This window comes from Saccostrea cucullata, unplaced genomic scaffold, assembly GCF_032062105.1.
Source record: "Saccostrea cucullata isolate Sc308-1 unplaced genomic scaffold, CSIRO_AGI_Scuc_v1 ctg123, whole genome shotgun sequence".
NCBI classification, from domain to species: Eukaryota; Metazoa; Mollusca; class Bivalvia; order Ostreida; family Ostreidae; genus Saccostrea; species Saccostrea cuccullata.
The window spans coordinates 185,001-207,748 of record NW_026927579.1 but is presented as its reverse complement, the minus strand read 5'-3'; the positions used below and the strand labels follow the sequence as shown (position 1 = coordinate 207,748).

The following is a 22,748-nucleotide window of genomic DNA, read 5'->3' as shown; positions in this document are numbered from 1 at the left end:
TAGTGATTAAAAAGAGTATTAGGTATATAGATAATAAAGTTTACGAGATTAACTATAATTTAAAATGGTAGACTTATTGTCAACATAACTCCTGCCATTATAAAAACCTTAATTTTTTTATTTGAAATGAAAAATTAAGGCTCAGTTAATACCAACGTTACCGAATGTTATGTAGGTATCCGAAAATATCGAAGCTCTTTAAGATTTACTGATATGCATGTACTACATTGATATTTATTGCATATCTGTATTTACAACCATGATTTTCTTAAAACATCAAGTAATGAGGTACATTATATAAAACACGTATACACATTTCAGGTATTTATTGCTACATGTATTTTTCAAATGTTGAGACAATTTAAAAATGTGTACGCAATAAAAATATGAACCATTTCCTAATCATATAAGTACCATTAATAGGGCCAAACACATTTATATACTTTTAGAAAGATGTATAACGTATGTATTTGTACAACCGTAATATATAAGTCGTTTGAAAATATTTCAGGGAAAGTAAATATCAGATAAATTTTACAAGATAGTACAAGGTGTCTACCGTTTGATTTTCTCCAAAATGAAAATATATTTGCATAAACATAATTTACAAGCTCAGTTATATGATGGCGTTACGTAGGTATCAAACAACTGGGCGACAACGACATGCTGCAAAAAAATTGTCATTTACATGTGATTTATGTTTTATTTTTATAATTATTTTTTACTCTCATATGGTGTGCAGTAAATTTCTGTGCATAAAAATACACGTTTATTAAAAATACGGATTTGGCGACAGTAACGTATGTATCGTTTTCATAAATTCAGATTTTTGCGGTGTTTACAGACCATAACCTATGTTTACTTGCTCGTACTGAAAAACATTCTTATATTATTAAATATCGAGTAACAAGGGAACGACATTAATTGCACCTTATTGCTGAGAATGGGCGAAATATTGAATGCTTGTGAAACAAAAATTATCTATTTGACATATGGGTAATTGTGGTTTTTCGACACATATTCAGATGTCTTTGTAAAGTCATACATATTTTGAAACATTTTCTCGAAAGGACATCGACATCAACGAATGAATTACCATTCACAATGAAAACCACTCAGTCGTATAAAATGAGTATACACATTCGGTATTTATTGCTACATGTATGTTTAGACAATTTATATTCTTAAGGGGAAAAACTCAAGAGTGTAATACGGAAATAACGAACAGTAGCCCATCCAACCAATGCTAAAAGGGAACAGATCAACCACGGACCTCTAAGTTTAAAATATCAGAGGTGGAATCAGGTGCCACGGTGGATATTGTGAGTGGTAACATCTGCCTATATATTGACATAAATTGTGCATGGCTAATGGCTTCACTATAGGAATATTATACCGCTATATTTGATAATATGCTAGTCAGAAATTCCAATATTGCATTGATAAATATACATTATTAATTGCTGTTAATAGAATTATATACCCATATTAACGCAGGGACGTGAACAAGGTCTAATTGATATGATTTAATATCGTTAAGGAAGAATTATTTAATTGCTTTCAGAATTAAAATACACTTAATACTCGCAAGTAAGGAGTGTTCATGTGGCCTGGAATTAGATTCGTATCAAAGAATCAAAGATGAAAGACTAGCTGAAGAAGTGTTTAATAAAAACTGAAAAGATCCTTTAACGTGAATATTGGCCGATATAACGTATTATCGGGTTCTCCAGTGGATTAGAAATGGCTTTACTTCTAACATGAAGAACCCTTCACGCTATTCGAATAATGCAATGCAATGGCGTCTTAAAGCCTGAATCGGTGTTTTAAGTATAAATCAGAAAAATCTAATTACATTTCAGGTGGAAAATTCTGTAAATTTACTAGTTCTGTTATTACACAGTAAATTAATTTACGACATTTTACGATAGTTGTATCAACAAACGTTGCGATAGATACGATAGTGTTCTTTTGACCTGTCAAAAAGTGGTCTTACGTGATTGTCGTAAAACAAACTTCCCTTCAAAATGGTAAAGACAGAACCGTGTTTTACAATGTTTCGGTGAGGGCGTTTGCGTGTTTAAAGTATAACATCGTGTAACTAATTTACAGCTCTTAACATCGTTTGATAGCCTCTTCTTCTTTCATTTTACAAACTTAATCTTATTTGAATTATGCAGTGACAGGATGGTAAATTGATCTAACAGTGTTGTTTAAGTTGTATCATAATATGCCCTTTTAAAGACAAAGGCTTCTCAGACCCAAATAATTCTGTCATTAAAGGTAAAGCTAGATAGTTTATAAATATTGGAACTGTTAGTATTCGGCATGTTTTCTATCAATACTTCTTTGAAAATAAATTTATTTTTTTCTGTAATGTTTTGAGATCAGCGTCCATATAATTAGCTGATCTTATCTAAATTTACGTATGGTTTTGAAAGGCTCTATATTTGTTTTGTTTGAATTAGAATACAGTTTTAGCATGTTTCAAACCTTAGTCTGAATGATGTTTTAATTTTGTCTTTGAAAAAGCCACTTATAGACACGAATGTTTGTACATTTATAGAGGAAGGAAACGCAGTGTGTTTGTTTTCAAATTAATCGTTACAATGGTTCAGCTCAAGTTTAAGTACAGTCATATCAGAGACAACGTATAGGTATTCAATAAAGCCATGTCTTGAAGAATTCATTAAGACTAAGCATTTACATTCATATTTAATGATGACTGTGCTATCCCCTCTTATAAATTAAACACGATGAATTTTTTTCCAGAATGTTTAAAAAAAAAATTTGGTTGAAATTTACTCACCTTTCTGCCGGCTCTGTTATTATGTTTATTCATAAGAGATCTTGCGTTCTGTTCGATTTCTCTCGCGTCCAGAAATTTTCGAGAAAATTTAAGTCCATGTTTGATATCAGCACTACATCCTCCCCATTTCCAGCCAGCATTTAACACTCGGCTTTTCTTTTTACTTTGGTCACAACTGCACCGTTTTAATTTCCCCAGACTACAAGCTTGTGTTATGGAATAAGTTACTCCAGCGGACGTTATTGCATATGTAAACGCAGCTTCCTTACTTCCTGGAAAAATAAGAGTAGGTAAAATTTTTTAAAATGATTTTTTTTATTCATCTACGGGTTAAAAAAAAAATTTCAGTAGGGATTCAACTTATATTTACAGAAAGTTTTGATAAACAAAGAAAAAGTTCAATAAAAATTTTAAGAGGGCACAATCGAAAATAACGTATATAGCTTGAATTTTTAGAGGAGACCAAGTCATGATTTGTAAAATAATTTTGGGAACACCCTATACACAAAAAAGAAGTTTTTTTACAATGAAACATGCTAGGCATGTTCATAAATTTAAAAACTAAAAGAGTAAAAATGTAAACTTAAATAAAAAAATAATAACAATAAGACGAAATGCGTCGTGTACTTTCATCCACATCTAAGATGCACTTGACCAGACTTCATGAACTTTTTTTTATGTTTTGATGTTAAAGTTATGTCGAACATATATTAAAAGTGTTGTTCAAGTTCTTGTCTAGATCATACAAACGCTTTACTCTCAGGCAGACATGACAGTCTGATAAAATTGATAGCGACACGGTTCCAAGCGATAGGAAATTTATGCTCGGACAAAAGTAGGAAAGACAAAAGTCTTCGAATTGAACAAAAGTCATGTTGGTAAAAATATGACATTGTCGATACAACATATTAATAGCTGTGTAACACACGAGTCTTATCGCATACTGAATATGAATATGAAATCTAATATTCTGGCTTGTAATATGATGTTGTAACAAGTTGAACTGAATAGAATGGTCGTGTTTTATTTTGTTGTCTATGTAAGCTAGGGGAAAGGACAAGATTTAAAGTGAAGTATATAATGTAAGATATGATTTATGATTTTTGTTAATGTCCCAGGAGTGTATTTTGATCTAGATTTCAGCTTTCGTTAAAAGTACAAAAATAGATATTAAAAAATTAATTCGAATTTACTCATCAATCAATAATGACAGACAAGATATGAAATAAATTATTTCGAATCCAATTCATCACTTTATATTTCAGTAGCCAGTTCTATGACATCGTCGCAAACCACGGCCAAATTTTACGATCCTCTCCCATTCTAGTAGGAGAAAATGATATGCGGACTCCGAATCGTGGCTTGAGACAATGATTCTATGAACACGTTCAAAAAGCAAACATATCATATAAAAAAGCACGTTTTTAAATTTGATTATACATGTACTCAGTACGTACATATTCGTAGATTGAAACAATATATGTGTATGTGATACAATATGAACTGAAAATGTACTAAAAAGTGACTTAGAGACAGAGCTCTGTCATTTTACTTTTACAGACTTTCAGTGACCATTCAGTCAACTGAAAGGCACATTTTTACCTTGTAATTTTAAAAAGGACTTTTTAAAAACCGTTCAAACAAAGGTCCATTTAATATTCTTTATCACACTCACATGCCAAGAGAGAGAGAGAGAGAGAGAGAGAAGAGAGAGATCTAGAGAGAGAACTTGAATCGTGATATTCAAAGACGTCATCTTCTTTTAATGTATCCTTCTGTTTCTGGAATTGCAATTCATGTTGTCGTGAAAATCCATTTTCTACGTCATGCAGACTTTGCATTTAATTGGACCCTTATTTCTGCATTATCTGCGTGCATTGTTATTAATCTCCTACTAACATAGTTTTCTTTGTTCTTTAATGATTAAGGATATATTGTTATAGACCACCATCGTCTTAATGAGAAGGGAGAAAGAAATCTGGGCTATTAATAACGTCCGGTCGATGCATATTACGTAATAAACATGATAGTTAAACATGTTAAATTGCTGTCTTTTTAACTATACCAATCGTTATCGGAAATTTAAGTCATGAAGTACATAGTCGTATGTTCGCTCCTGCAGAATTTTAATTAATGAACACCACGTCACAAGGACATGCGATATGTACTCCTTCAATCAGAGGAAAAAAAGAACCTTATTGCCTGATTTGTATCATTAAAGGTTAAATAACCTAAATATTGATGAAGCGTTATTAATTTTTTGTGCGATTTTTATCGGGTTCGACATTCATCGCGAAATGATAAAATGACGACTTGGCTCAAATCACGTGACAAGAATAGACAAATGACTGTTTACATGTAACCCCTTCAGGATAGAAGATGGGTATTTTCTTAAGGTAATTTATGACACTTTATATCATCAATCGCTTATATTGTTGTAAAGTGCAGGGATTTGTACCTTTCTTTCAATGCTTTGATAATATTGATAATCTTGCTTAATTGGGCTTGCATAATTAATATATCAGTATATGCCACTTGTCGAGACTGTCAAATACACAAAAGATATATATCATTTTGCTTTATCTCCTAAATATATGTTGTTTAATTGCTCGCCTCAATGGTGCACTACCCGTGCCTGTAGCTAGCATCCTTGACCTTGCTAACTGGTAGAATACAGATACAAGTACTCATCTTTATTGGACATTTTGACGTGCCGCACGTGCGTGACCTAGAGGATATTAAGTTTGAAAGATTGATGGTTATTAAACCCAGAATTTTTATACTTGAAGTACCAGGCAGACAAAATTTTAATCCACCCCTCTGACTAATTGCGGAAATAGACTCGTGATAGCCACTGGTAGGAATAGTGTTTAGACAAAAATACTTGCATAAGGTCTATATCCATACGAGATGTTTATACATAAAATTACTAACAAGGATTTCTTGACCCTTTCGAACACTTATACATGTATAGAACCAGGCTGGCACAAGAGACATGTTAGTGGCAGCAGCCGCCTCGTGGCGTCTGTCAAATCACAAAAGACACGACACAATGCAGGGGTCTGCCTATATGTCCAGTTTAGCAATAAAGTCCATACGCGAGGATTCTGATGAAGAAAAATAATATGATCCGAAACAATCAGTCGACTGCTGATCTAATTTCGTGCAAAAAGTCGCTGTTTGGTATAGAGGCCGGCGCTGGGGGCGTGGACAGCCCCATTGTAGCGATGTCGGCCCGCACAGCTGCTTCTGTTTGTAATTGGGTATGAGGGTATTGATATTCAATGAAGTGCACGAGATAGATTCTGTGTCCCCTGTTTTGGGGAGGGACAGACCCCGGGCTTTAAGACTTGAGGTCGCATTCCTTGCCATTATTTTGCAATTTGCAGAGGTGAAGATTCAGGCGACACAAGAATTATTCTATCCCACTCAATATTGAACATGGCAATATATTTTGTCCAAAAGCGCCTTTTCTTTGTGTTTAAGAGTAGTTTTGCAATTTTTCAAAGCACGTGTAAAGAAAAAAAAACAGTTCTCCTGATAGTTGATGTTGGGTAAGGTATATTGTAACCATTAATTAAATGAATAAGACAGATGATCTTGTATATTACTGATGATACATACATGTATATGAAATGTTTACAGTATATCATAATTAAAAAAGTGAATAAATATTGTTTAAATAATTTTTAGAGTTTGCTGATTATAACTCGGACTATTTATTTACTATTTATTTATCATGCTCACTTTCACATTGTTTCATGTACCTGTATACCTTGTAATGTGTACCTCTGTATCACAACTAAATAAAAACTGTGTATTCTGATGTGTTTGACAGATTAAAAGAAAATAAAAATTCTAATATTTTTTATCATCTACTTTTATGAACTTGTTATTTTCCAATTTGGATACGTTAAGTGATATATACAGGGATTTTAAGGGCTATTATTTTGAAAAATATTCGAATAACGCATGAGATGGGGTGAAAATATTTTTCAGAAATACGATAAGATCATTTTTATTTCTTTCATACATTACATTTTATTTCGTACATGCTTTTTTGTATAAAAGCTTTAACTTCGTCTCATATGTTCTGCTCTTTAATTTTTCATCGTTAATTACAGTGTGAAATAAATCTAAACGTTTCTTGTGTGTTTATGTCCTGGCAGATTTCATCACCAAACTTAATCAGTTGGAAATGTTTTAAGCCAATTTGGGCGTCGACTTGCATTAGATATATCTCCTAAAATTTTCTTTTTCGAAGGCCGTTTTTCAGACCATAAAATGTTGTAATTCGTGTTCGAGAATAAATATTGAAAAATGTGTTTATCATGGTATATTAGTTTTCAAAATTGCTCGATTCAGAACAATTTTTGTCATTACCCTGCTAAATTGTTCGTGAACTATTCCCATCATTTTGCCGAATAGAGCGAAGGTGTCGTGGTAATCGAGTTTTTCCTAGACGTGCGAAGAAGAATTCAGACGATTAAAACGTGCCTGCGATTCCTTGTCAATGTTGATATTTAAACAAGTAAACGAATTTATTTTTCATTAAAGAGCGAGGCATACAGTGTCAATATATCTATTACTAATCCCCGGTAAAGGTATTCTAAAGTGGGCTAAAAAGAAGGAAAAATGAAACATGTTAATCGTCTGTTTTTATGTTCTCCGCCCGCCATTGCCAATGTCGCGGTTTTGGCATTCAAACAGGTGTTTAGGAAAGTCAATATTATCATTTCTCTCTTGAATCTGAAACACAAATAAACGATGACACGGATTATAGGGCTATTCTTCCGATTTACGATAATATTTTTTCACGAATTCTTTTAATAGGTTTGAATGTTATTACTATATGTACACATGATCTGTGCTTTGGTCTGTTGTTGGTATTCAGGGCTAGTTTTGATATGGTCGATCTTCTTTCCTCTTATGAATAAGGCATCGAGACGAAAACCGTGAGAATAAGCTTTTTTGAATTTAAATAAAAATCATTTCATTGTAGACCATATTTTCCATCTTTTTCTACCCCCGCAAAACACCTTAACATTTGAAATACTGCGTATTATTATCAGATGGTTTTTAATAATTTAGGAATAAAAAGAAGGCAAATAGTGATGATGAACCAAGTTAATTATTTATATGGATGTGGGTTTGAAACCTTTTGATAAGACTACATTGCAGAAAATATTCCACGTATTTCTTCCTAATTTCTCCTAATTTTGTCTCTGATGTTTGGGCTTTTTGACGTGGGAGGAGATTATAGAATCTTTTGTCTATACAATCAGTTAAATATTTTCTATTTATTTTGAAAAGGTTTTTCTCATATTTTTTTTAAACATCCATACATGTGGAAGTTAAGTCCAGGAAATCTGAAGAAATATACACGTAGGAAATAAATTAACATCTTGAAGTATCTTACAAGTTTCGACTGCACATGTACGAAACTCGCATGGCACGACGTGTTTATTACTTCCGGAAATCTGTTCGCCCTTGTATGTGATTATGGTTTCTGGTGTATTTAGCAATTGCAATAATTTCGCACCTGAATGTGGCGATGGTGTCTGTTATATTTCTATTGGCAATATATTCACACCTACGATACTCAAATTGTAAGTTTCTAATGAGCACGGACATAGGTGACCCTAGACTGACAATCATTACGGTTTATTGTTCCGTCTGCCATAAAACGAGTTGTCAGGTCACCAAATGTCAACTGACCTTTGGTCACTATACCTATCTATATCCACATACCAAACGGTCTGTCTAATGGAAATGATCATGCCAATAACGATTTTCCTCAATGGGCTCAATGAATAGATACATGTATTAGGTTTGTTTAAAAGAATAGATATTTGTTTTGTTTTTTTCTGAACAGCAGTTTAACTAGTACCCTACGTTTTAAAATCGCAGACTAAAAATGTACTCACCAACTTTATGCGTGTGACCAAACATGGTATTTTCTGCTCCGCTACTTGAACAGTTCCAGCGATTATTCCGGAACTGGTATTGGCATTCGTTTATTCCCATTTGTACTCCCTCTCCGATTGTAACTATTGCGTTCGGTCTTTTCCGGCAAATTGATCGTTGTCGAGGAGTTAAACCGGGGATTCTGTTACAAATGAAATTGGCGCGGAGGGCAACCACTGATGACAATGCCCTACAAAAAAGGAAAATAAAATTAAAGAAAAAACAAAAATGGATATCGAAAGAACTGGTACCCCATTTCTTTTCCCCAAACTTCACCCAAGTTAGATTTTTTGGATGGCTCTATTGCATTGTTCAGATTGGAAAACATATATTTTATAATATAAATTCTATCTTTCTATATTGGTCCCAAACCTTTTGTCATTCAGTATTTTATTTTTCGAGTCAAATGTATTGTATGTTACGAGCATTTTTGATAAAAAGATACACGAAACAAATCTACATAATGCCGTAGATCTTGCAACAGTGTTAACCTATCATTACACTGTATTGCTACACTCAGATTGTGAAGACATTTGTATAAGCCACGAATAAATTAAGGGTTGCTTCATCAAGATTAGCTTTGATTTTGATTCCCATTCTAAAAGTCACTCAAATCAGAATGTAATATCTCTCTACACTACATGTTCGTGGTCAAACTTCAACACACCACTAACTTTTTTTTGGTGTTTTATTTATTATCAGGGTTTGTGCAATATTTAACTCAGTCAGAACAACTAAATCACAGCACTATGTCCACAAAGAGTTCCTAAATCATGGAGGAAATAAATTCTGAGATTTACCATAAGAGGTAGAAGATGGATATCCAGTGACAGCCGGCGTACATTTGTCTGCCTATATGCCAACACCTTATAGGAGAAGAAAACAGTCTATTAGTATATACACCGCCCAAATAAACCATTTTCCAACAGATATTTTATTTTCTTGACCGTTACATGCAGGGATAGAAAAAAGGGGATAAATGAAATATAGGTGTCGGAATGGTATAAGGTATGATCAGTGATGGAGAAAGTATAGAAATATGCAAGTACATGTAACTGTTATAATTTCATTTTTTATTATTTTTATCTCTTTTATTTACTTATGTTTGGGGGACAACTTAACCTTAATTCCACAACTTTATAAACTCTGTATATGAAAAAGAAGTTAAAAGCAATGATATGTGTAAAAAGCAGTTTCACATGCTTAGTATTAATATTAAGCATCCCAACATCAGGGGAAAAATTAATTAAGGTTTATACTTTAGCAACTCAACTCATTAAAGACCTTTTTCTAATTTAAAAACAAATAGAAGTGAAAAGTTATTAAGGTCAGAAGTAGGAAACAAATTAAGACAGAAAGTATTAGTAAATGTAGAGTTTTATCATTTCATAGAATAATGCTTTCTATGACTGACGTATAAAAAGGCCAATTTTTACGTTAAACAAAGAATAATCTGAATAGTTAAAAAAAAAACAGAAAAAAATTCGAAAAATTCGAATTTATTTAACGTATTAAACAATGCATAAATGATAAAACTCTTAACATTATCCATTATCCAAGCGAACACTTTGAATTGAATAATGGTTTCAGAATCAAGTAATTGTCGATATTTATTAAGTGAATTTGCTTTCTTTTCTGTTTCTTTTTTGCTATGGTGACTTAATTTTCACTTGTTTGATAATATCTTGAATGTCTTTGTCCGCCAAAAAATTTAATGGAAGACTATGTGTCATAAATATGCAATAAAAAAATTGACTAGGAAAGAGAGAGAAAAAAAGGACAGGAAATCGACTGAATTACATGTATTAAGTACGCTGATTGATCCCTGATTAATCACCTGTTGGATTAACGAAGTGACAAATATTATTCAATTTATTTTATCCCTAAATGGTCAAAGAAAAAAAAAGACACAAACCGTATAATAAATTTTGATGCATTTGGTATATTCTGGAGGATTAACGGGAATTAGAGGAGCTTAGCCAAAGGGCGTAATGAAAAATATACTGTCTGCAGTGTTAACAGAAGAGCCATTCAGAATTAGGTTTTTATGCCTATAGAATTGCATGTGCACTCGTAGAACACCGCTTTATATTTCAACGTATCTGTTTCATATGCATCGTTATGGAACAACGTATTTCATTGAAATCCTGTCAGAAACGATTTCATAAACAAAAATTGTAGACATTTCAAGATATAAAGACTATTGGTGTATGTTTTCAGTAGAAGTTCAGAAGTTTTTTGACTTGTCTAACACTTTGCTTAATTACACAAGCCCCGCGATTTTTCACTTCTAAAATGATAAATTACCTGTAAGTGACAATTTGAAATATTACACATTATTTTCAGGGTCAAAATTATCTTCTATACCCTTGTCAAAATACAGTAATGGTTTTACTATAAAGATAATTTTTTTTAAAACATGTAATACGGGTAATTGTCGACTATCTATACGCACGAATATTTCAAACTGCGATATGCAAAGAATTTCAATATCCAAGTTGTCCCAGCAAAGTGCCAAAAAATTCATTCATAGACTTTTATCAATGATTTTAGTCAATCAGCGAATAATTATCTATACAATTCAGTTATCTCCTCTCTTAAATATTGTCAATGGCTACACAATGGTCGGACTTATAAAAAAAATACTGACAGATAGGAAATATCATTATAAGGTCGAATTACTCACAAAAATTCGCCGTATATGCAGAAGGTCAGATAAAGAATTCCCACTGAAAACTTAGTCGATCTGCTAACTCCCATTATGTGCAATCATCGTGTTTGTTAGACATTAGTTCCATTCACAATCACAAAGTTAATTTCTTTCAAATTAATCCAAGACATTATTTTGGGTTAAAGAAAGTACCACAATTTTTTTCCCACTAGCGATTTACCAATATTATGATTTCTGTTATGAAAGGAAATTCTACACCATTTCTTGGAGGTATATTTTTAAGATCCTTTGGCGGGCATTGAGAATTTGAGTGATGATAAGGAAAAGAAAACAAAAATAGGAGTCGAAATGTTTCATCAGTAATTTGTAATATAAGAATGAGTCCGTTCCGGTAAACGATTGGTCTCTACATTGTTGACAGGTAAAAAGATCACATGAGACACCATTGGGAGAATCGGTCTGTTACACTAAAAGCCACGCCCCCTCCAAACACTATCAAGATACGAAGGGTTCATCTTTTACTGCACAAACGCAGATCAAAGAATTGCCACCTTGCTAGTAGTGCATTCGAGCGAGACAAAAAATAGCCGAAAAAGACGCAATATTAATGAAAAAGATCGAAGAATTTTTAAAAAACACTTTTTAAACATTGAAAAAAATTTGGAGACTTGTTTATTAATTTTAAAAATACATAAAGTTTAAGGAGGAATAAAAAATGTGCGGGGAATTTGTCCTTTTTTCGCATGCCTTTTATTCATAAAAGGATAATCTCATGTCAGATGAATACTTTGTGCTTGAGGACACGACAAGGTTTGATTTGATTACCGTGCTGAACACGCTTGGAAAAATCTATTGAGATAATTGAATTTTGGCTTGTTTTTGTTGATATAGGTGTATTGTTATCGAAATGTCACAATAATCGCCTAACCTCGTCCAAATCAATTTAAAAGCTGACATTCAATCAAATATCTAACTGTTCGCCACCTTGATGAACCTAATTATTTCTTCTTAAATCAGGGTATGGTCTTCACAGGCATATCTCTATATCCTAGTTGAAAAAAGAACTAAAAAATAATCCTTTGATCCGCTCCCGACTTCTACGTCACTGATCTTTGCAATTTCTTCCACATGTTGTCCGAGACCATCGTATATATAGACCGTTCATACATGTATGACCTCAGCGCGGAAGACCACATATTTGCGGTAATTAATTGTCATCGTCTGGTAGAAATAAATATTATTCGACGGAAATGATTTGCTAAAAGTGAGATCTTTACCTTGGATGACATGACGTTGTCACAGATGCGTAAAAAATAGGCATGGTATAGTTGAAGGAGTTGCAAAAGTATTGAAGTTTATGATGTGAAGTTTTGCGGTACAAAAATTAACTTTAAGAATTTGCGTAACTACGCACAAATATTGTTTTAAGTATCGCGATTGAGGTAATAAAATCAAGGCCTATTGCTGTCATCTGGTTCTTCCAAATTTACTACATTTAGAAAGACTTGTTTGCCTTGCAACACAGCTTCAGATGAAAAAGAAGTACTACAGTTTTATAGAAATTAAATATTGATGTGTGAATAAAAAGAAAACTGTATCTTGTCTAAAGCCTCTAGCTATGTTTTTCCTCTTATTTCGAAGTTAAACAAAACAAACATTACTAGTACCCTAAACTTCGTGTCACATTCACCCGCGCTGTAACTGATAGAAACAAATTGGAGACTTTTTTTTCTGAAGCTAAATCTACATAATCTACCATATTAACAGTCGTTTTTGAGACCCTGGCAGGATAATCTATTTGTTTATGTTTTACTTTGTTTGATTTACCTTTCCAGCACTAGGAGTATTTTAAAACCATCATCTCGGCCCGAGGGGGATTTTGTCAAAGACACCGCTAGTCCTTCATAAATTTACGTGTATCCAGGTATCTTTCACACATTTCAAGATGAAACCCTGTATTGAAAAGCCCACAATGAGCGTTATCTAGTGGTAGATGTCATTTGTGGACAAATAATGATGTTTGTTTTCCTATTAAAGGTAGATTCGAGATTTTATTAATCTGTTTGTTTGATAAGAGCCTGTTGTTTCAAAGCGACTGCACTAAACAGAGATGCCTTGCATTTCCGCTGGCCGGGAGCGGAGTAGAGGAAAATAGCGTTTTCCTTGTACATTTTTTCTGCTTTGTCTTTAGAAGATAAGTGAATTCCAAAGGATCCGTGCTGCTTGCTAATAGAAAGAAAGAGGTGAGAACGAATTCAGCAAATATTCACGATTAAATCAGATCAGTTTGAATGCCAATCTAATGAGTCGATTGAATGCAAAGCTAACACTGAATTATGAATATTAACCTTATATTGCGACAAAATACAAATCAAAGCATTCCGTCCTGTCACTTTTTTAACCCCTCTATAAATTTAGAATTTTGAAAATAAATCCATAAAACGAGAGAAAGAATTGATAAACATCTCTTTTTTTAGGTTCAATTTAAATAACGAGTCTGTATAGGGAATATCTTGATTTGACGTGACTTTTAAAAAAAATCAAAACAAAGTCTATCTTGTCTCGGCTACTTTTTTCTCTCCTATTTTTACTGTAGCATGAATGAAGGACAAAAATCTCTTTCTTCAAAAAAGCCTCTTTCTTTGACAAACATCAAAGAAAAAAAAACCCAGGGAACCAGCATGATTCTTTCATGGTGTGTTTGTAATATGTCTCTCTTGAGGCTCATAACCAAATGTTGGAATTTCAATTTTTAGTGAATTGATAAAAATCAATTTAAAACGCATTTTATTTTTCACTGGTTAACGATAAAAGAAGAAGGAGCAATTTGATTCACTCATAGTCTCTTAGCTCGAAAGATGGCTTGCGAAATTCTTTTATAAATTATATCCTCAAAGAACGTTTCGAATGCAGGTACAAGATTGATTCTCATAAATTTGTTCGGGTTTGATAAAAACCCATTGACAAAATAGCTAAAATATGGAGTGAAATAAACAAGTTTTGGTTGATCGATCAATAAATCAAGCATGTCAGAATGACTATTGATGGATGGGAAACCGAGATATGAATGGAAGGTGTACATTATATTATAACTGATACCCAAGAGGAAAATGTGTTTGCCATGAATTTTAATTTGACGCCTACAAAGAAACCTGTGGGTAGGTCAATTTAAATTTTTTCCTCAATATGACATTAAGATTTAAACGAGCTCTCAATTTTTATTTTTCAGATACACTGTTTCCTTTTTCTCTGAATAATTGAGGCATTTTTCTTTTCAAAAAAATTGACAGTTTATCCTTTAAAGAACGTAAACATTTTCTTTTTTCCAAAAAAAAAATTCATTTAATACAGTTATTAGAACACATAACAAGGATATAAACGAACACCTTTATGTAGTTGGTACATCTGCACATTTATTATAATTATACATGTAATTACATAAATTTTTACTCTGATTTGTTGTACAGCTTTATAGAACTTACATTACTTTCTGATAACATAAACAAGAAGTGTGAAAAAAGAAATACATCAAGTCAGCCTATTTTTTATTTTCATGTTAAGGATTTTACAAGCAACATATTTAACATCCAATAGAGATTTAAACACTCTCTTACGTTTATATTAATTTTCATAAAATCATAAAATACTCTGAAATTCCAGAAGCAAATAATTTTTTTTTTTACAATGGCGGCTTTACTGAATCCATTTTGGATGAAAATACACTACATATTTGTAAGTAACGTTCTTCTTTTCGTGAAATTGTTTGCAGGATAAATGTGATCAACGATAATTTATCTAACTTTATAAGTTTTTTGCTCCCTTAATCTGTAAGAATGTATATTAATGTGTTGTACTATTAGATCACCTTATTTGTGACTATGCCAACACATTCCTAATATAGGTCAATGATACAGAAATTTAGTAGAACGACTTACTACATCTGCTGATATCCGGTACAAGAGTACATTTCAAGGTAACTTCTACTTTTCATTAAATGACGTCACTCATAAGAAATCTCAGACAATTGCTGGTGCACTTTTTATCACTGTTGCCTTCTAACTGACATTAATATCGGCCATAACAATTATTGTTAACACGATAATAAATTTTTTATCAAAACATTAAACAGTGTTTCACCAAAAACCATTTTAGCCTACAACAATATTTGATCGCAATGTTCATCCTTCTACATGGAGAAGTCAAATTTCAATTTAGCCTAATTAAGACCGCCACTCTCGCCCATTGACAAATTAGGCTCTGATGTGTCATATAATTTGTTGATACTGCTTTCCCTTAAGTCCTATTATACAGGTATCAATTGTTTATATCCTGCTTCTTGGCACTATGCATTACGTAAGTGTGATTCAGGAATTGCCAATACGTGTCTTGGAAAAATCACCAAGGCTTCCAAAAGTACTGGTACACACAAAAATATCAGTGATGCCGTTAAATTGTAGAAACAAGGGTCATCGTTGCCCTGTTGTATATTTTTTGGTAATTTTACCCTCTATTTCTTAAAAATGACCTATATTATGACTCCAACTTTAGCCTCGAGGTTTTGATTAACAAGATTGAATCTACATAATCAATACTTGATGCTTCATCATATTTGTGTAACTTAAAGTACCTTTTGATTCTGGAGAAAAAGATGTGCTTTTGAAACACTTCTGCCCCCGTATGACATCTTTTAGAGATGGTTGAAGTTTCTCAAATTCAAGGTAAACTCCTTCGTCAAGGGTTGAAAAATGTTACTCATAAATAAAGGACTTTTTCAATGATTATTGTGAAAAATGAAGGCCCAAGCTCTAATAATTAATATGTTGTGGCCAAGGTCAAGTTTTATAATCAGGGCCAAACTCCAAAGTCAAAGGTTCAATAAAGGTATCAAAAGGAAGGCCTCTTGATAGGAAATACACATGTAAAATAATAAAGCCCTAGCACTAACTGCTCAAATGTTAAGGTCAAGTTAAAGTTTTCAAAAGTAAGTCAAACATCAAGGTCAGAAGGTCATTATTGTTAGCATCCAAATGGAAGGCTTTGTTACATGGGGTGCTTCTTTACCCGCTTTTTATTTAATTAAATGTGACCCTGCAACTCTCTTAAAGCTTTTCAAATGCACATCCACTGACATAAAGCTTAAAAATTGCCGAATCCGCTTTAAGCAATAATCAATCATATTTTCTATATCAATTTACGTGTAAAAGATAAATTTCCCATTGTGCTCCTTACTAAATCCAGATACGATGATGTGGAGAAACGTGAATTTGCACTATCAGAGTGTTAACTCAATGCCATATTAATATGACTAGCCATGGTCTACTTTTAAAAAAGAAGTTCTTTCCATATATTCCCTTCTAAATCTTTGATCTTATATTGTGATACCATCCTTCTATCACGGCTATGATTAAAAGAGATTGCTATTGAAATCTCCAAAATTTCAGGATGCATTTCAAAAAGTTTCAACTGTTTCCACTTGGTGAATCTTGAGTTGAGAAAAAAGATTTTTTAAATTAGCAATCAATTTTGTCCGACTAGTACTTATTAGCTCACCTGAGCCGAAGGCTCAAGTGAGCTTTTCTGATCAAAATTTGTCCGTTGTCTGTCGTTGTCGTTGTCGTCGTCGTTGTCGTCGTAAACTTTTCACATTTTCATCTTCTTCTCAAGAACCACTGGGCCAATTTTAACCAAACTTGGCACAAAATATCCTTGGGTGAAGGAGAATCAAGTTTGTTTTAATGAAGGGCCACGCCCTTTTCCAAGGGGAGATAATTATGAATTAGAGAAAAATTAATGGCATTTTTAAAAAATCTTCTTCTCAAGAATCACTGGGCCAGGAAAGGTGAAACATATGTGGAATCATCCTCTGGTAGTGTAGATTCAAGTTTGTTCAAATCATAACCCCCGGGGCAAGGGTGGGGCCAAAATGGCCGACCCAAGTTTTACATAGGAATATAAAGGAAAAATCTTGAAAAATCTTCTTCTCCAGAACCACTGGGCCAGGAAAAGTGAAACTCATGAATCATCCTCAGGTAGTGTAGATTCAAGTTTGTTCAAATCATGATCCCCGGGGCAAGGTGGGGCCAAAATGGCCGACCCAAGTTTTACATAGGAATATATAGGAAAAATCTTTAAACATCTTCTTCTCAAGAACCACTGGAACAGGAAAGATGAAACTCAAGTGGAATTATCCTCAGGTAGTGTAGATTCAAATTTGTTCAAATCATGACCCCCGGCGCAAGGGTGGGGCCAAAATGGCCGACCCAAGTTTTACATAGGAATATATCCTCAGGTAGTGTAGATTCAAGTTTTTTCAAAACATGACCCCTGGGGCTAGGGTGGGGCCAAAATGGCCCACCCAAGTTTTACATAAGGATATATAGGGAAACCTTTTAAAATCTTCTTTTCAAGTACTTCAAAACTATGATTAGTGTTATTTATATGGAATCATCCTCAGGTAGTGTAGAATCTAGTTTGTTCAAATGATGAACGCCTGGGGGGGGGGGGGTTAAATTCAAGCCCAATGTGCTCAGGTGAGTGCTGTGGCCCCTGGGCCTCTTGTTTCTCCTTGTCATCAGCAGTGAACCATCGATATCTTCAGTCTACGGCAACAAAAACTGGAAGAAAACTCCGCAAAATGTGGGTTGAAGCTAAATGCCAAGAAGTGCAAAGTGAGGAAGATAGATAGCAAGAATGAAATCAGCCTGACAGTTCGAAACAGCGAATCTGACGAGGTGGACAGCTTCACTTACCTCGGCGCCAATGTCACCGAGGATGGAGGATGAACTGCTGATCATGATATCAGGAAGAGGATAGCACTGGCCGGTGCATCCTTCAGGAGGCTATCCAACATCAGGAACACTACAAATATCAGTAAAAAGATAAAAGTCTCCCTCTTTAAAAGCTTGGTCCTCTCTGTATAATTATACGGGTGCGGGACCTGGAAGCTTACCAAGACAGAGGAAATGAAGATTGACATCTTTCAGACCAAGTGTCTTAGAAGGATCCTTAAGGTCAAATAGCAGCAGCATATCTCGAACAAGACAGTTCTGGAGATGGCAGAAGCAGAAAGCATCAGTGGCGAGGTGAGGTGGAGGAGATGGAATTGGATTGACCATGTGCTTAGAAAGATCTCATGGATGATTGTGTAATGGCCCTCTGGTCGACGCCAGAAGGGAGAAGGAAGCGAGTTCGCCCTAAGATAACATGAAGCCGGATGGCGGAGGAGGAGCGAAACAATGCTAGCTGGAACTCCTGGAACACGGCACGCCGTGAAGCCTCAGACTGGCCCCAGTGGAAAAGAGATATCAAGGCCGTGTGTGCCTCCTGACACAGAGAGAATTAAGGCTAAGGTAAGGTATCTCTCCTTGAAAGATTGTATATTACTGCACTACAACAAAACGGTATTGAAGCCTAAAAGTCCATTGAATCAATACAAACAGGAAGCAGAGCAAGCATGGACTAAAATGTCAGAAATGGGTTCAGGTGCCATTAAGAAGTAATCATCTGTCAACTTATCACAACTGCCATGTGCTCCAAATCATGAAAAAAAAGCTTTATCTACAATTTAGTATGAATAAAGGGTTAACAATTTGTATGAAACGTCAGTCAGAAATTCGACTTAATGATTGTTTTGTGGACAAATTCGACCACAGAACTTGCAAAATCATGACCTTAATCGTTTAAGGATTAGCGTTGATATCCCTGTTTAATCGACTTATTTGTCAATAGCTTGCCTCTTTTTAGAAATTGTTCGTACGCAAAGCATGCTCTTGTTATCATTTCAACTGGGAGACTTAAACCCCGCTTTCAAAGTTTTCAGATGGACAAATAGGCGTCATAATGTGACAAAAAGTACTCTTTTAGTTAATCTGTCTAGCAAAGCTAAATCAAAACTTAAATATTCTTGCCCAAAGCTTTAACAGTCTTCAAACAGTGTTTGTGTGTGAGGTTGGGGGCTATGCAAACTTTAAATTACTGAAGGTGCATTATCCTATTCCCAAGAGAAGATTTGGCAGGGTATGTGAAAGGTGTTTATTGAGATATTGCTGAACTTTTCAACAGCTTTCTTCAGAATAAGAAAATATTATGGAGACTGTGAATATTTTGAATAAATTCTTAAAATTACAAATCCATTGTTTAGTGAAAGACCAATATCTGTAAAAATGCTTATGTTTACGTCATCCCATACTCCTTGTTTTCCCCGCGATAAGATTAAGTCCAATTTTTTTTTTTTGACATCATAAGCAGCTGTTTTTTCTATAACAAAGAAATTCGTAGAAAATACATGTACTTGGTCATTCATGAAATTATTTTGGTGAAAAAAAATCTGATTGTTCCCACAAGTACCCTGGAATTAATATTTCAAGATGCTAAGTTTCTGATTTACAATATCTATGTGGGGTCGGGTCTTCCAACCATTGCACCCCGAAAGAAATTAAGCAGCAGACCTATTTTTGCATTCACATGAAGCAGAATTTAATCAAGATCTTGTACATCAGTCTGAGAGAACACTTGCTGTGGCCTTCAACTGGACATCAATTAACAATATTTATTTCGATTCATTTGTGGACACGATATACCGTAAATCTGGAAATTTTTGCAGTAGATAAATTTTTAGCAAATTTGCGAGTTCATTGCATTCGCAAAAATAATTTTTCTTAAAAATAAATCACCAATAAGAAAATGTAAACAAAGCAGTGGTCATTCGCAAAATTTTGAAACGTAAAAATGAATCAACAACATTTTGACCCGAATTCGCAAAATAAAATCGACGTAAAAATTTCCAGATTTACGGTATTCCAGTGAACTTGAAATAAACGATACCACAGAATCTGACACATTTGTTTCATATTTGGATATTTAACTAGAAAGAGATGTAAATAGTTATCTTACAACCAAACAATAGGATATACGCGATGACTTGAACTTTTCGATCGTCAACATCCTTTGCCTTTACAGCAATACCCTTATCACCTGCAGACTGGGTTTATACCCCTCAGAATATTTGACACGCAAGAGCATGCTCTTTGTATGAACAATTTTTAAAACGAGGTAATTTTCTTGAAAAACAGATTCACGAGACAAGAATATCTAAAGTCTCGTTTAAAGTCATCATTTCGTAAGTTATATGGTCGATACAATGACAGCAAATACAATCCATCATTAAGCCAAACGTTTAATGATGTTTTTCATAGACTTTCATTAATTTGTCAGACTATCATTTATATACCGAGTTGTAGACATTTTTCCCGATCATGACAAGGAGCACATGGCGGGAGTGACTGGTCGGCAGAGAATGCTCACTCCTCCATGGCACCTGACCCCACCTCTGATGTTTTGGAGGTCCGTTTTTGCTCTGCTCCTATTTTGTATTGTTTTATGGACTTTTGAGCTTGAAATCTGTTCGTTATATCTCGTCATATATGTCATCTGTATTAATCGTTTATCATTGTCCAAGCTAGCGACGATTTCTTTTTCTTCTACAATGGCTTCTGCATCAACTAGTATAGTTAGATACACAGATACTTCAATTTAAAGAGCTATGTTTCTTAAAGAGACATAAACTTGTAGGGGTTTGCAGACAGCGTTATGGTGTAGTAAAAATAATTGACTTAACCCCTTACACGGGATATACGCATTTCTACGCCTCTGACTTGAAAACAAGTATAGTGTGAAAAAACATTCATAACTTCGTTAATACTGGAAATATCAAAATAAATCTTGCACCATTGGAAAAAGAAAATAAATACGGTAAAATAATATACAAAAAATATTTTTATTGGTCGTACCATTTTTTTTTTTTTTTTTTTTTGCTAGCTTGAGTAAAACTGTGCGCACTATTTGAGCGATTTTGCCACTATCGAAATCATTGCGGGGGTAACACGTTATATTTTAAAAATGCTGAATTTTGGTGTTTACATCCCAAACCTACCCAATCCCCCCAAAATACTTAAAATTGGTTTGTTATAAAAATGTACATGTTCATAATTTTCAACGCAACAATAAAATATTTTTTAATATATTTAGATAAGGAAAAAAACTAGAATGAAACTCATTATTTAATAAATGGAAATTCCAGCATGATTATGGTCACGGTGTATTTCGTTGCCATGGCAACTGAAATGAAATTTTTATAATCATTTTCAGAACCAACACAATACCTGCTTTCGAATATATATACATTGGTATATACAAAAATTACAAGAAATACCCCCAAAAATGCATTGAAATCTTAATATCAATTTTTCTAGAAATGCTTATAATCTTTGCCATGGAAGGGGTTAAAGTTAAACAAATCATCCAGTCTAAGTTAAGATACTAAGTAAACCTCTACTACTGTGGTGTAAACTCTGGGATTATGTAGTGCAGTTGTCATAAAGTTATATATTGTAATGGACATAAAATTGGTATTAATGTGAAAAGTAAGTCAGTAGTACATACATCCAAGTAAAGAATTCGATTCCTAGACACCCCCAATGGAAACATTTCTTATAATGGCTCATCATGACAGTAATACCTTCATCGTATAACCATAAAGACAGTCTTCAGGCTCAACAGACTCAAGATAAAACAAATATATTTAAATATAAAGAGAAATTACAGTCATTGAACTTAAATACCACATGTAATTATGTCAGACCCCCTAAAGAGAACACTTGGCTTTGCTGTTCCCTTGAACTTTGGTTTTATGGATTATAGAATGTAACTTTTGGCATGTTTTCGGTTAAGCTTGAATAACGTTTGATGTTTCATTTTGCTGAACAATAAGGAAGTAGTGATTTCTACAGCATCATTAACTAAAAATAGATGTGAGAGAAAAAACGAGAAATTGTGACCTGTCATCTTTGTTTTAGCCAAGTGTACACAAAATAATACTTTTATTACCTCATCTGAGCCAAAGGCCCAAGTGAGCTTTTCTGACTTCTGTCATCAATAGTGCACATTTTGCTCAACCAATGGATCAGTTTCAGTCATATTTGGCTTGAAATATTCTTTAGGAAGAGGATTTCATTTCTTCAAATGATTAACTAGATAATCATGGAAAGCTTAAAAAAGAAACATTATATAAATATCTTGTCAAAAACCATTTTTCAACAAAATATTTTTATTTCAGGAAAGCATAAGTAAGAGGAATTAAAGTGCACAATCATGAAACTTGAATTCAAGTAATTTTTACGTCTATTAATATTAAATGTCTCAATTTTGACTCATATTGGCACGCCAATAATTGTTGGCCAGTTGATGGCTGCAAAATGGTCATTGTGCAGACAGGGTTCTCATTTTTCGTTTTAGCACCTACTG

The 22,748-nt window shown here is 33.7% G+C and overlaps 1 protein-coding gene across 4 annotated transcripts in view; it reads right to left on the bottom strand.

Annotated features, from left to right (window-relative positions):
• LOC134274839 (protein Wnt-7b-like) overlaps positions 1 to 22,748 on the bottom strand; it is a 47,756-nt gene that overhangs the window by 15,127 nt on the left and 9,881 nt on the right. Inside the window, exons 1-4 of one of the 4 annotated variants that reach the window (XM_062757078.1) lie at positions 11,463 to 11,853; positions 9,577 to 9,642; positions 8,737 to 8,966; positions 2,810 to 3,081 (exon numbers count right to left, since the gene is read on the bottom strand). In XM_062757078.1, coding sequence (XP_062613062.1) covers positions 2,810 to 3,081; positions 8,737 to 8,966; positions 9,577 to 9,642; positions 11,463 to 11,536 — 642 coding nt within the window. In that variant the 5' untranslated portion in view covers positions 11,537 to 11,853. Of the gene's footprint in view, positions 1 to 2,809; positions 3,082 to 8,736; positions 8,967 to 9,576; positions 9,643 to 11,462; positions 11,854 to 22,748 lie in introns of those variants that run through there. The other 3 variants (XM_062757079.1, XM_062757080.1, XM_062757081.1) reach the window with 3 other exon arrangements.